At 46.9% G+C, this 14,414-nt stretch overlaps 1 protein-coding gene across 4 annotated transcripts in view; it reads right to left on the reverse strand.

The window, feature by feature from the left end:
* SEC24D (SEC24 homolog D, COPII coat complex component) overlaps positions 1 to 4,806 on the reverse strand; it is a 50,855-nt gene extending 46,049 nt beyond the window's left edge. For all 4 annotated transcript variants that reach the window (XM_036233429.1, XM_036233428.1, XM_016144829.2 and 1 more), the window contains exons 1-2: positions 4,615 to 4,806; positions 2,312 to 2,470 (exon numbers count right to left, since the gene is read on the reverse strand). In XM_036233429.1, coding sequence (XP_036089322.1) covers positions 2,312 to 2,429 — 118 coding nt within the window. In that variant the 5' untranslated portion in view covers positions 2,430 to 2,470; positions 4,615 to 4,806. The remainder of the gene's footprint in view (positions 1 to 2,311; positions 2,471 to 4,614) is intronic.
* Between the last annotated feature and the right edge of the window lie 9,608 nt (positions 4,807 to 14,414).

The raw sequence follows: 14,414 nt of genomic DNA on the forward strand, positions 1-14,414 counted from the left end.
TCTCTAATACTCTTGGCTCCCCGCTGCCCTTTGACAAACCCCTCGCTGCCACTGGTTCTGCTGTCGGCAAAGAAACCCTGACTGCACATCACGGAAAAGCATTCCTTGGATTTGGCCCTGCATGTGACAAACTGAACCAAAATTAAAAAGCATTTGTGAGAAAAATGTTGACCTAGGATAAACAAAGGGAAGTGCTTGGTCACGGGGGCGGGACCAGCCTCATAAGGCCTGCGGCAGGCCCGCAGCCCCCAGCACGCCAACGCCATGCCGCTTGGCTTGCAGGCCAGGGGGGGTTTGCCCTTGGGGGATGCTCAGCACTGTCCAGGGCGTCCGGGTGCCACAGCTGGGGATGGGGGCATGAGGGACAGTGAGTGCTGGCATCTGATGGGTGGAGCCAAGGCGGCTGCTAAACCACCTACAGTGCCCAGCGCAGCACCCTGCAGCGAGGAAGGAGGCGGCCCCCACGGTCACAAGTGCCGAGGATGAGATGTCCTGCTCCCGAGGGCAGCATGCCCAGCTCCCATGTGGAGTGTAACTCTCTCCAAACACACACGAGGTCTGACTGTCGCCCACTTAAATGCTTCAGTGGCACCCCTGCCTTTAAATAAAGCCTAAACGGAGTCTTCCGATGGCCCAGCTCCACTCCGGGCCACTTCTCGCTGCTCCACACTCCAGCCACGCTGACACTCCCGCGGGTCCTCAAAAGGGCCACCTGCCGACCGCAGGCTGTCACCCTGCCTGGCCAACTCTCACCTATTGGGTCATTCCCTCCAGAAGATCCCCTCCACCCCTGCGTCCTGGCCAGGCGCCCCTGCCCTCTGCTTCCATGTCGCCCTCCACTTCCTGATGGCAGTGCTCCCCTGCGTTGCCACTGCCAACCTACTCAGTGCACGCCCCACAGATAAGTGCTATAAGGACTAGGATTGGCTCATCCTGTTCATTGCTACATCGCCACAAATATTTTGCTCACTCAATAGATCTGTTACATTTGTTGCCACATAGCACTAGCATTACACAAACGCATGAATGGAGATATGCCTGTGAGAAACACACTGGGAGTTCATACTGGCCAGATCCGTGGTAGAAGAGGTCCTTTAAGGAACCATAACCAGGTGGTCTGTCTGTCAGAAATACTACAGAGGCATCACCAAAAGACTAGAAAAGAAAGCACGTGATGCCTGAAGATGAAAGGACCTGAGAACATTAAGCACAGAGAATAAAGGCTCAGCTTGTTAGTGGCAGTCTTAAATAAAAAACACCACAATTTACAGAAAGGTGTATTTACAGAGTTGGGTAGCTTGGTATCCATCTGAGAATTGAATAAGGAGAAAGATTTCAATTAAAGTAGGAAGGATTTAATCCAACAAAGATAGGGGATTATTTTGGTTTATTTGTTTTTTTTTAATACTGGTAAACACCGAAGTGTTTTGCTGACAAGAGGCAGCTTATCAGTGACTCACTCGGGCCTTCTCTGCTCTAGGCAGGTCCCTTGTCACACAGCTTGGAAAATGGTAAATATCAAGGGAATACACAAGGAGACTTCTCAACAAGCTTGAGGTAGGAGCTTGGTCAGACATGCCCAGCAGCATGCGGCTGGAACTGAGCCTGAGGGCGAGGTGTGCTACAGTTAGCTTCACCAGTGACGCTGGAGCTTGGTCCCTCAGAGCAGCCCCCTGGATTCAGGGAGATGGCTTCCTGGTGCTCCCTGCCATGAGCAGCGACAGCAGTCCCACTCTGCTGCTCCTTTTTCCCCACCTCTGCCCCGAAAACCAAGATCCCCCGCTGGGTATCACAGTTTAAAACAACCGATGTTGTTCAATAAGAATTTTAGGGCAAGGCTATGCTTTCTTATTATTATCATCACTGAGTAATCTTTAGTGGGAAAATCTAATGATATTTTTCTAATATCAAAATTGATTTTATAGTATTATTGCCAAACCCACTTCAACATATATTTATAAATTTAATTTGTTTTCAATTAGGCATTTATAATTACATCGTACCACTGATTAAAAGAGCACGTCTAAAATAAATAAATGAATAAACAATAGGAGCAAATAAAAGTAAAAACTCAGGCAGCTTCTTCCTCTTAATCTATACTTAAGAACTAATCTGGTTGTCTTCCACACAATAATCAAAATGATGACGCAGGCTTCTTCGCCGAGAGCCATTTCCAAGTGATCCTATAACCTCAAGCCATTGCCATCGTACGGTGACCACAGAACGCTCCCAGAGCTGCTTGCTCAGGACTTACTGCACGTCTGAGCCCAAGAAGTCGACAATCACACACAGTTAGAACTATGCACTTTACCTGGGGGAGGAGCTGCGTGAGACGGGTCCCCATAGTGCCCATAATGCGGTGGAGAAAGGCCCATCCCAGACTGGGACTGAGAATAGGGTGGTGTCGCCACATAACCTTGTTGGCTCATGATGAAAATATCATTCCAAGAGAAAGTTCTATCAAAGAATCCTACAACAGAAAAAAAAAAAATGTCAACAAGAGTGGTTGAGGCACTTAATGCTATTGATAGTGTAAGCACTGTTCATACACGTTTCTGAGGATTTGAGGAAAGGGGTGGTCATCAGGAGCGTGAGATGGCTTCACATCATACATGACATCATCTCGTCATCCGCTAAGAGGCTCTAACCGTAGCTCCACAGAAGTCAGGAACTCACTTCTGCAGCCCTGGGCAAGTTCTCATGCATGAAATCGCAACAACTGCCACCTCCTTTTTCACTGGACATCTGCAGTGTTTCAGAGACAGTCTCGTAAGTGTATCCACCATTTTTGTGCCTTTGGTTTCCATGGCCCCATTTCAGCAGAGAGCACACCACTCACTGGCAACGATCAGATGTCATTCAATTGACCGACCAGCATAACTGTCAGCAGTCTGCAATCAGATGTTTTATGACTTGTGTCTTTTTAGTGCTATCCTCAGTAGTAGTTTTAAATGGGCAGTTAGGACAAGGAGAAATCAATAGTTCAACGAATACAGCAAAAGATAAAGAAGTTAATAACGGATTTATGTTATGAGTCATGAGCTGACCAAGCCAGGTGGCAGCCTACAACCATGTGAAAGTTGTCAGTGGTTTCTCAGGCTAAGATGACAGACTTTCTTCCTGATTTAAATATCACACTCTCAGAACATATGGAATGTATTTAAGGAACTCAGAAAAAAGTGCAATTTCATATGCATTTAGGCAGGAGCACACACACTCACAAATACAACAGATCTATCTTGACTCTACTCAGAAATTATCATTTTGTTAAAATTTTCATTTTTCCAGGTTTCAAAAAATAAGAGACATTTAATAGAATTGACTATTCTCAAAAAATTTTATAACAAGACAGAAAAAGCTCTGAATCCTGGCGAGAGAAGTGGGTTTTCACTTGGAATCAGCCAGTACGTAGCCGTGTGACACGGAACGATCTGAAGCACCTATCTGGGCCTTAGTCCCTCATATAAATGAAGCCTCTAAAAGCCTCTCCAGATGTAAAATACTGAGTCTATACTTTCTCTCTAGTTTCTTCACTCAGCATAGGAATTTTCTCCCTTCTGTTACTTTATGATGCTACTTTTTAATGTAAAAATTTAGTGATACCTGCTTAGAGCTGCAATGGATCTATATTCAGGAAATGGTATTCTGCATTTGGTTTCGTTTTCATATGAAACTATAAGTTTCCAAAATTAAAGCAACCACGAAAAAATATTTTAAAATCCGTTTCTTCTCCATAGAAGGGGAGAAAAGACAAAGACAAAGACGAGTAAGGCAGAGGCCCGCGGGTCCACCTTGTCACTGACAGCACCCTTCCCTCCTCCCACTGAGCAGAGCGAGACGTGGCAGCCTGAGCTTTGGTCGGGCTCATCCAACCAGGCACTTTTAGGAAGTCAGCAGGAACACACCTACGTAGCAGCCTGTTGCTGAGTGACAGAAAGGCAGGGATGTCACAGCGGAGCGCAGGAAGTAGTCGGGTCCCTCCTAACTGGTCCTGGGAGGAATCTGCTTCCTCATGCAACCAGTTGCCACGTCAAACTTCCTCACACAACCCCAAGTTACAGAAACCTGAGTCAGCTCCCAGTGGCGACATGGCTGGATGCCACCTGGCATGAGCAGGCCGAGCATCAAAACCTGGAGAGCTCCCATCCCAGGACAACCCCCGTCCACTGTCACTCGACTGCTCAACCCAGGTGCACATCTCGCCCTGGACCACGTTCGGGTGTGGACACGTCCGTGTCACTCCCGGGATGTCCCGAAGCTTGCACATGCAGTTGCCATATTTACTGCGAATGTTTCCAACATTCCCTTCTTCCTAGACAGGGGGTGTTGAGTTGTTCCAGAGGCGAGGCAACCGCCGGCGGCGGCCCTGGGAGGGTGGGGAGGCCGGGGACCCTACCCAGCGCTGGGCATCCAGGACTCCGGGGTGGGGCGGGGGGAGATGCCCACGCCCACCCAGCCCCAGCGTTCAGCTGCCCGGAGCGGCCGAGGGCGCGGGGAGGACGGGTCCCCGCGCTGCGCCCCGCAGGTGAGCCCCCGGCCTCCGCCGCCCCTCCGGGCCGCCCCACGCCCACTCCGGCTGTGCCTGGGAGGGCGTCCCGCCAGACGCGGCGTTACCTGGTCGCTCCCACCGCCGCCCGCTTCCCCAGAGCCGGCTCTGCGCCTGGTGCCCGCGCCCTGCTGCCTCCGCTCCCGCCGCGGCCGCCGCTCGCGCCGCGCCTTCCCGGGCCGCTGCCCCACAGCGCGCCGCGCAGAGTTCAGCCGGGCTGGGAACTGCCACGTCAAGCACTCCCGGCCGCGCGCCCCCGGCGCCGGGCTGCCACCAGGCCCGCGCTCCCGCGGCGCACGCGCACGAACGCCGGCGGCGCGGGGCCCTCGGGGCGGGGCCTTCGGGGGCGGGGCCTTCGGGGCGGGGCCGGCTGCCCAGCCCGGGCGGCTCATTGGCCGCTCGTCCTGCCTTTATCTTTTCGCCCTTCTGGGCTGGTTTGTTTGTTTCCCTCCAACGGGTCAAAGATTTTAACGCTGTTGCTAAGTCAGAGCAACACTTTCACGGCGGAGCGGGTAGGAAAGAGGGAACGCGTACTGAGTGTTCATTCATTCTTCATTCAGACTGCAGATTCATTCATTCATTACATGTCACTGGAGCAGCTATGACATTGCAGGGGCTGCACTGCCGCTACGGCAAGGCACGCGATTCGGGACCTTGAAGAGATCATACAGTTTAAGGCGAATTTGGCACGCGTACACAGACGCTTTGAGGACCTGGTCTGCAATGCAAGACAGGGAGGAAAAGACATCCCGACCGGAAAGTATGGGAAGAGCTGTCTTCGCTGAAGCTGGGATTGCTGGACTCCTGGGTATTGCTTCAACGGGTGTCTACATATCCCTTGTCTGTGAAGTAGGATGCCTGATCCCACCCCAAAACAAGGATTGCTGCCGAATGCCCTGTGTTTAGCTCACTGTACTGTGAGAGAGCTGAGAATGGCCACTGGTTTCTCTCTCTCTCTCTCTCTCTCTCTCTCTCTCTCTCTCTCTCTCACACACACACACACACACACACACACACACACATCACCACCAACAAACAGAAAAGCCCTCAGCCAACCCTAGGTTTGGTATAGCTACCACTCAGCTCAAACTTATAAAAGTAAAACCAAACCATTGTTTTGTTTTCAAAATATACTTTCCCCCCAAGCTACGAGAAAATAAAAGCTACTTTAAAAATTCCTTTACTGATGCAATGCCTAGGTGAAAACTGACATGAGGACAATGCTACTGCAAAAATGCTACACAGATTGTGCAGGCATTTTAAGTCATCTCATCGCAGTAAAGACTAGTGGTGCCATTCCCCACTCTCCTTTTGTAAGATTTTCAGGTGTGATGCCCTGCCTGCACCTAGCTTCAACACTGGTCAGGTTCAATATCCACAAAGAAATTTGTTTTTGGAAATTTGTTTCTTATACTCTCCACGTAATGAAAACGTTTGATGGAGTTTAGGAATCTCTGGGCTGTGCTGAGCACTATAGCTTGGAAGAGCAATAAAAAAATAGTTGCCATATCACAGCTATGTCATAATGCAGAAGAGTAGAGTCACTTGGAAATAGGAATGCCACGTGCTGACAAGGTTGGCCTGTCGCCCCTATAAAACCACTCAATTTGATTTTGGAAATTCGTTCTCTCTCCTTGCTCAGGAGCACCAAGACAAACTACTTCTGGTTTCAGTTCTAAGTAGCTTTAAATTCCTAAATGTTCAAAGCTGAAAGAGGTTTTAGGGATATGAATATTCAATTCAATATTTAGTGAAGGCTGAATTCAACCTACTATTCCAAAAATGAAAAAGACTTACAAAGCTCCACGTTAGTTGGGATACTTGCCTTCTGATTTTAATTCCAAAGCTCTCTCACCTCATTTTGTTTTCCTTTTGCTACTGCTATTTCTGTTTTGCTATTTGCTATTCTCTGTTATCTGACTCTGCCTGTTATTCCTGCGACTGTCTTATATTCAAGATTTCAAACAACTAAAATATTAATTGACCACACAGTTCTACCAGTGATTGGTCTTACTAATCACATATCTCTTTTTCTTATGAAATGGACTCTGGTTTCAGTACTGCTTCCCTCGGTGTGCCTGCCCCTTAAGTGACTACTTTATGACCTTATTCCTGTGTTGGGTCACTGGCCTTCACCCGACCCGAGGGTCAGCCTGGACTCCCAGCCTTCCTTGGTCTGACCTGCCGTGTTATCACCTGAGCTCAGCCTCTGCTGGTCCATACGTAATTCACTTGGTCACCCTGGTAACCATACCCTAATTGAGACGTGAGGTCACAGAATGCCCATGTGCTAGGGTTCTGTGTTCTTTAGGATTTCCCTATTCTAACTTTAAAAGGAGAAGAGAATCAACTCTGCAAAAGACTTGAAAGAGAAGGAATTCCAGGAAGAGACTTTTGGAAAGTCAGAGCTATCATGCTCTAAGCATTTTTGTAACTTAAGAAGTATAAAGGTTTCTTTCTAAAGCTAAAATTAGTTTGAAGAAGCTTCATATTTTAAATAATTGAAATAGCCAAGCCTGGACTATGTTAAATACCTGGAAGCACAGTATAGAAGGCCCACCTAAGTGGGGTCAGGGAACGGTACGTGGTAGGTTGAGTAGCAACCAGAAATAGTAAGCAGTAGAGTTCAAGTGTTCATCAAGCTCAATGTAAGATGTTTCTGGAATTACATTTAAAATTTTTTTAAAATAACAGGTTTATCGAGATGTAATTAACAACTCACCCATTTAAAGTGTACAACCCAATGATTTTTAGTATGTTCATAGAGTTGTACAGCCATCGATACAATCAATTTTAGGACAATTTTCATCCCCACCCCCAAATCTCTACCCATTAGTAGTCACTCCCCTCTCTGCCAACCCTCCCATCCCACAGCCCTGGGCAACCACTGATTTACTTTGTGTCTGTATAGATTTGCCTACTCTGGACATTTCACATAAATAGAATCATACAATCTGCGGTCCTTTGCGATTGCCTTTTCACTGAGCATCCTATTTACAAGGTTCGTTTGTGTAGTAATATGTATCAGTTCTCCCCTTCCTACTGCCAAATAACACTTCATCGCATGGATATAGCACACTTCATTTACTCATTCGTCAGTTGATGGGCATGTAGTTTGCTTCTCCTGTTTGATTATCACGAATAATGCTGCTATGAACATTTATGTACAAGTTTTTGTTTGGATATATGTTTTCATTTCTCTTTGGAACTTTGAATAAACAATGTACTTTCAAAAAAGTGTAAAAGTGAAAATGAAGCCCAGACAGTCTGGTTCCAAAGTTTATGCTCTTAGCAATGCTCTCGGATTTTAGTTTTAAAGTAAAATATACAACGTCGCCTCCTTGCTTCCAAAAAAGAGACCAAAAAAACTAACTGAAATAGAAATCTCTGGTGTGAATGAGCAAGAAAAAAAGGGTGCAAATAAAAATATTAAGATGAAGAAAACCTGACTTCATTACAGATACTACAACAAAAAAAGAAAAAATTATGACTAACTAAGCCAATAAATTTTAAAATCTTGGATAAAATCATCGAATTCCAAGGGGAAAAAAACCTGTAAATCACCAAAGCTGATTCCAGAAAAAAAATAAGAAAAAGTCAAAAGTGGAGTAATCATGGGACCCAGCAGTTTCACTGTTGGTAGAGTCACCGTTAGACTATCTCAAATGTCTTGCTGAGTGCCTCACACCAGGATGCCTTTGGCCACAAAATGAGCAGTGTGGCATCACACAGTTGGGTTGACTCGGGCTGAGTCCTGAAGCTCACTCACTAGGAGTTATGCAAGTTTTACTGATGTAATTGTCTTTACTAAGCACCTACTGTAACCTGGACACTGTACTAAGAAATGTGGATACTATGTCAGGACAGGGAACTACAAAATCTGGCCCACCTGCCCGTTTTTGTGCAGACTGAGAGCTAAGGATGGTTTTCAAATTTTTAAATGTTCAAAAAAGATGAAAAGAAATAACATTTTGTGACACATGAAAATTATATGAAATTCATATTTCAGTGTCCATAAAGTTTTAGTAAAAGACAGCCATGCTTTTCATTAGCGCATTTTCTGCAGTTGCTCTGCACTACAATGGCAGAGTTGAGCAGCTCTGTAACCAAGACCACAATGACCACTTCTAGGAGGAAGGCTCGCCCAAGCTGAGACCTTCTCAGAGCTGCACTGCGATCAGGCTCATCCCAGCTGGTTCTCCCCACTCCCTCACCTCTGTTCCTAGGTGTTGGCTCTGCTTGGCAGTTGACGCCTTTCTCTCTTGCTCTTCTTTTCTACACAAGTGTGTTCCCCAATAACTCTCTTGCACGTCTAATTCCATGTTGTCATCTGCTTTTTGGGGGACCTAAACTGACACAGCTTCACAGAGAAGGTGAGATTTGAACAAAGCCTTGAAGGAGGTAACAGAGTCAGCCCCGCAGATCGCCTGGCGGAGGAGCGTTCCACGCAGAAAGGAGCACTCCCCCAGGAACCCCCCATGTCAGAAGGGACGGATCTGACACGTTCCAGGAGCAGAAAGGGAAGCCAGTGCAGCTGAAGCAGAAGGAATGAGGGAAAGCTGGAGGAGAGGAGGGGAAGAGATATAGGCGAGACAGATAAGGTCAGGTCCTTCAGGCCAGCGGTCCCCAACCTTTTTGGCACCAGGGACCGTTGCTCCTATAAGCTTCTAATGCCTGATGATCTAAGGTGGAGCTGAGGCAGTGATGCTGGCGCTGGGGAGTGGCGGTGAATACAGATGAAGCTTTGCTCGCTCATCTGCTTTTACTTTTTAAAATTTTTTTCCAAGTTCCACACATTTTTATTAGGGAGTGCCGCTCATCTCCTGCTGTGAGGCCTTGTTCCTAACAGGCCACTGGGGGTTGGGGATACCTGCTTTAGGATATTGCAAAGAGTTTGCTTTTTACTCCAAGTTAAAAAGGAGTCATTTTAGGTTTTGAACTAAAGAATAACCTGCTATGACTTACTTTTCAATATTTTTTTTACTTATATGGGAAGCAATATCTCTTCATAAAGAATGTGATGTTCTGAAACATTTATTTTACAAAGTTGCCGGGTGATTTTAGACCTCAGAAAATTATCCTTCAATCATTTGGTTTCACATAGGTTTTCTCGGTCATGGCTAAGATTCAAGGAGGAATGGCAAATGTAGTTTTATGATCTACTATAAAAGCAGGAGGAAGACTGAGTCGTGACTGCTACACAGTCATAGCTCTGTACACAGAGCTCGCCCCTTACTCACAGTTCATGCCTGGTGACTTGGAAGATTTCCCAGTTGATGAAGTAGATGAGTTGTGACTCAGTGTTTTCGTTGCACTGATTTTCTTGATCTAAGGAAAAAAGGCAAGAGAGCAGGCTAATGAAATCTAATAAACTGCTTATAAAAAAGGCAATCTCACCTTCATAATATTGAAAGCTTATTATGTGATATCCTATTACAAATATTTCCCTTTTTGCTATTAGGATTGAATTGAAAAATAAAAAGCACCTGATAACTCACTAAAATAATGGTAGAATGAAGTAGGAAAGGTACTGATAACATCACTGAAATCGGTGCTTGAATATATGATCATTAAAGAGAAGAAATGGCTTTCCTTTGACTCCTTTTTCATATTCACTTATGTGATTAACTAGAAAAATAATGCAATTCTATATTGTTGTAAATACAATATCAGAAATTAGGTTTCAGAATATTTATTATATTTGTGAAAGAGATGGCTAATATTTCTAGGATTCCCACTATTCTGGCTTTTAGCTGGAGGCTACAGCCCCAGCCTCCCTTACTAGAGTGGAAATTATTGGTGTAACTTTTTTGTTTCATCCTTAAATTTTTCATCTTGATTCTCTCGGCTTCCCACAGGCTGGAATGTAGATGTGGTGGTCAAGCCAGATTAACCATCTAGATGAAGACAATCCTCTAGGACTGATGGCAAGAGATAAAATGAAAGGGGCTCTGGTCCTGAGATGTCTCCATGAGCCAGAACCACCCCCTTACCTTGAACTTCTGTCTACCTCTGAGCTGTTACACAAGAAAAAAACAAGCCTTGTGTAGTTTGAGCCATTGACTTTGGGGTGGGGAGGGACCTCTTAAAACAATCAAGTTTTAAAATTAGCACATTTAAATAATTAAGTAAGATTGTTGTACATTTTATTAGGCTGAGTAAATCTACCACAAACTAATTAACGTAGATACTAGAATAACAAGGAGCCTGTGGGTAAGACTGAATTGTCCACAGAGCAGAAAAGCTATAGATAGCAGATATTTCTGTTGCTTTAATGGGGCCTAGAGATAAAAACATACCTTGAAGGGTAAGGCTGGAGTCGCCTTTTGAAGGGAGCTGATGGTCCTATTGTCAATCAAAGTAGAGAGCGTTGCCTTGGCCAAGACCTAAGGTGAGTTTGGGGTTGAGAAAGCTTTCCCTGTCAGCTTCCCCGCAGACCCAGGAGTTGGGTCTGGCCGCACAGGCACAGGGAAGCCTGTTGCGGTCATCAGTCGCAGAGAAGTCTGGAGAGTTCTTCCCGGCCACCCGCAGGTCCGTGTTGGTGGCAAAAGAGAGCGTGGGGGCTTATGGCCTCCAGAGCCCCCCGCCACCTGGCAGGAGCACTCGAGTCCCATCCTGACACGCACAGGTGTCCAGAGCAGTTGTTCAGTGGCGACGAGAGCAGGCTACGTGTAGAAGTGGAGGAGTCACAGAGGCCAGGCGGGGTGGCGGGACCCAGGCGGGGTGGCCGGACCCAGGCGGGGTGGCGGGGACCCAGACCAGAGCTCAGGGGCCCAAGGAGGCTTCCGGAGGCGCCGCGTCGCCCCGAGTGGGGACGGACCCCAGTGAGCCGGCGGCCGGCTGCTGGCCTCATAATGACTCCGGTCGTTTACCACTGTGCGACTTCACTCTGTGGTCGCAGGCTCGCGAGGGCCCCGCGTACGCACCGACGGCGGCGAGGGGCGCGGAGACGCGGCGGCCGCGGTCGGCCCTGAGCGGGGCCCCGCAGACGGCGGCCCCCGCCCCGCGTGCTCGGAGTATTCGTTCGGCCCGCGGCGTGAAGCGCGGGTCCCCGCGGGAGCCTTTCGCGGGGCGCGCCCCGTGGCCGGCGTGACGCAGCCGCGCGACGTCGAGATCCCCGCGGGCCGCACGGCCACTGGGCGCCGGGCCACCCGAGACGCGCGGCGTGCGGGTCGCCTTCTCGTCAGACCTGCGGCCTCGTCGCGAGGCCTCGCCGCCTCCTGAGGAGACGCCTCTGAGGTTTCCACGGCTTGGCGCCGGGTCGAGGGCTTCCTCGTTTGGTGCCGTCGTTGGTTCCGTGTTTGTTCGGACGACTCCTAAAAAAAAAAAAAAAGAAAAGAAAAAAGAAATGCGGGTTGCGAATCGCCTTAGAAATTGGCGGCAAGGAGTGGCTTTAAGGCCGTGGAAATGCCGAGCGGCGGTCTCTGAGGCAGAGCTCGTGCGCGGCCCGCGCCAGCACGTGGTCGGCGTGCGTGACGTCGGGCGCTCCGGGGACTTGCGCGGCCGACGTGCCCCTGGCTGAGGTGCGAGCAGACCCCGTGGGGGGAGGGCGGGGCCGTGGGGGCGGGGCCGTGGGGCGGGGCCTTGGGGAGGGCGGGGCGAGGCGCAGGCGGCGCCAGACAGGCGGTAGTCGAGGTGCACGCGGGCGACGTCGCGTGGAGGCGCAGTGTCCCGCCGCCGGGGGCCGCTGCGGCACCGCCACGCCGCGCACAGGGCCCTGCTGCCCCCTGGTTCCCCCCCCCCCCCCCCCGGCGCCGCAGCGCCGCCCCCGCGGAGCCGCCCCCCGCACCCCGCTCATCCTCCGGGAGCTTGGCGCCCTCGAGTCTTCGCAGGTTCCGCACTCCGGAGGCCCTCAGGCAGGTGTTTCTGTTCGGTTTTGAATTTATTTGGATTTTCTAGCAGTCTTCTGAAAGTTTTGCAAGGTATCCCATAACAGCCAGAAACAATTCCAAAGAGCTAACTGTTGTTGTTGTTGTTCTGAATCATTGATTTAGCTCTACCATTTTTTTTCCTTTATTCTGATTGAAGCATCAGCAAACTTGATCCCATGGGCCAAATCCGGCTCTGGCCTGCTTTGGAAATCAAGTTTTGTGATGACCCAGCCACACCATCGCGGACCAATCCTGAGGCTGTGGCGCGGTTGCCACCGCGCTCTGAGGATCTGCGGTCACCGTTCACCAGCCCTGCTCTGGATCCAGAGCACCCCGAAGGTAGGAACCACGAGTATGTGTCTCCAGTGTCTAATGCATTGTAGCTGGGTGAGTGTCTGTTTAAATTTTCTTAGATTTATCCAAAAATGTAAACTGAACTCAGTTGTTTTCTTTGGTAATGAAATATGTTACTGTATTTATCTGCATTATTATATATTAAGTCAAGGGGCAGGGCTGCTTAAAGAATAATCTCAAAGGCATTAATTTTAAGAGTGTAGACCAATCCTTGGCTACACCTATTAGTTTTGTTTTGTCACAAACAGCCCTTTTCACTACCTGTGTTGCAAAAAATATATATATTATTTTTCACAAGGAAACTAGGACAAAGCAAATAAATGGATCAATACAAGTCACTCATTCCTAAAGATTAAAAGAAACCAATGTATTTATTAAAGGTGGTTATTTACTTCATCTTTCTATTAATAGAGTAGTTCCATGTTTCTTTTTGCATCAACATGGACGTGTCCTCTTCGAAATTCATCTGAAGAATATAATAATTTTATAATGTATCTGATAACAAGAATTCTGTGTAGAGTCCTTCCAGAGTAGATATCCTTGTAGTAGGCCCTTTTGTCTCGCTTCACAAACGCGGTAGGGGCATTTAGCATAATCGCATAGCACAGATAGGCTCATAAACCTAAGAAAGGAAATTACTCACTTGCTCAGGGTTGTTGTATTAGTTGTCATGTACTTTGTCTACCAAGTCAGTGGTCGCTCACACGCCTCCACTTGAGAATCTTATTTCTTGTTCATGATTTGTTTTATTAATCTTTAACAATGAACATCATAAGTTGATTGTTATCCTGACTTGTTTTGCATCTTTAATATTAATATGTGCTTATTTGTCATTTCATTATTTGTGACAAAAGCATGTGTACCATGCGTTAATTCTTGTCAGTCTTTGAAAATGGTTACTTAAAATCTGAAACTGTCATTTTATAATTTTCAAGTTGTATCTATAATCTATTTACTATTTACTTGTTTATTATCTATTGTCTCCTGAGAGCTATTGGTAATTTTTAATGATTTCCATCTCAGGGTTTCCTTAGCCAAGACGATTTGGTAAAGAAAAACTAAAGAGCTTGTTTTTCAAATGAATGGTTATCCTAACTAGAAAGCATGCCTCTGCTTTTCTGAGCTTAAAGCAAAGTATCTTGCATCATTCAAACATCTGGATTTCATTTCTTACTAAGGCAGAACAAGATGGATTTGGAAAGAATGAAGTTAAATCAGTTTTAATGATCATTACCTGAATCTTTTCTGGACTGAAAATTTCCCTCCATGTCAGGCTCTGTCATGTTTAACTTTGAGAAATAAACGTTACCGTGACCTAATCCATTCCCATTCTCTCTCTAACTTAAAAAAAAAAAAAAAAAAAAAAAAACAGAATCAGACAAACAAAACACACAACTACTTACTGAACAAAAAATGTTAGAATAAGAGACATAATCTTACTTGCAATTTTATGTAATGGTGCTGTTGGATTTCACATATGTATTTTTTTAATTGCCTACACTTGTCAAAACACTATATTCCTCCAAAAATACAATACCCTTGGTCTAAATTTTACAGCTTTTAAAATTGATTATCTAAATTTGGGTCATTCTTGAATTTTTAAAATGCATCAATAAATGAGACATTCGAAATAATATATTTGA

This window comes from Rousettus aegyptiacus, unplaced genomic scaffold, assembly GCF_014176215.1.
Source record: "Rousettus aegyptiacus isolate mRouAeg1 unplaced genomic scaffold, mRouAeg1.p scaffold_m13_p_16, whole genome shotgun sequence".
NCBI lineage: Eukaryota > Metazoa > Chordata > Mammalia > Chiroptera > Pteropodidae > Rousettus > Rousettus aegyptiacus.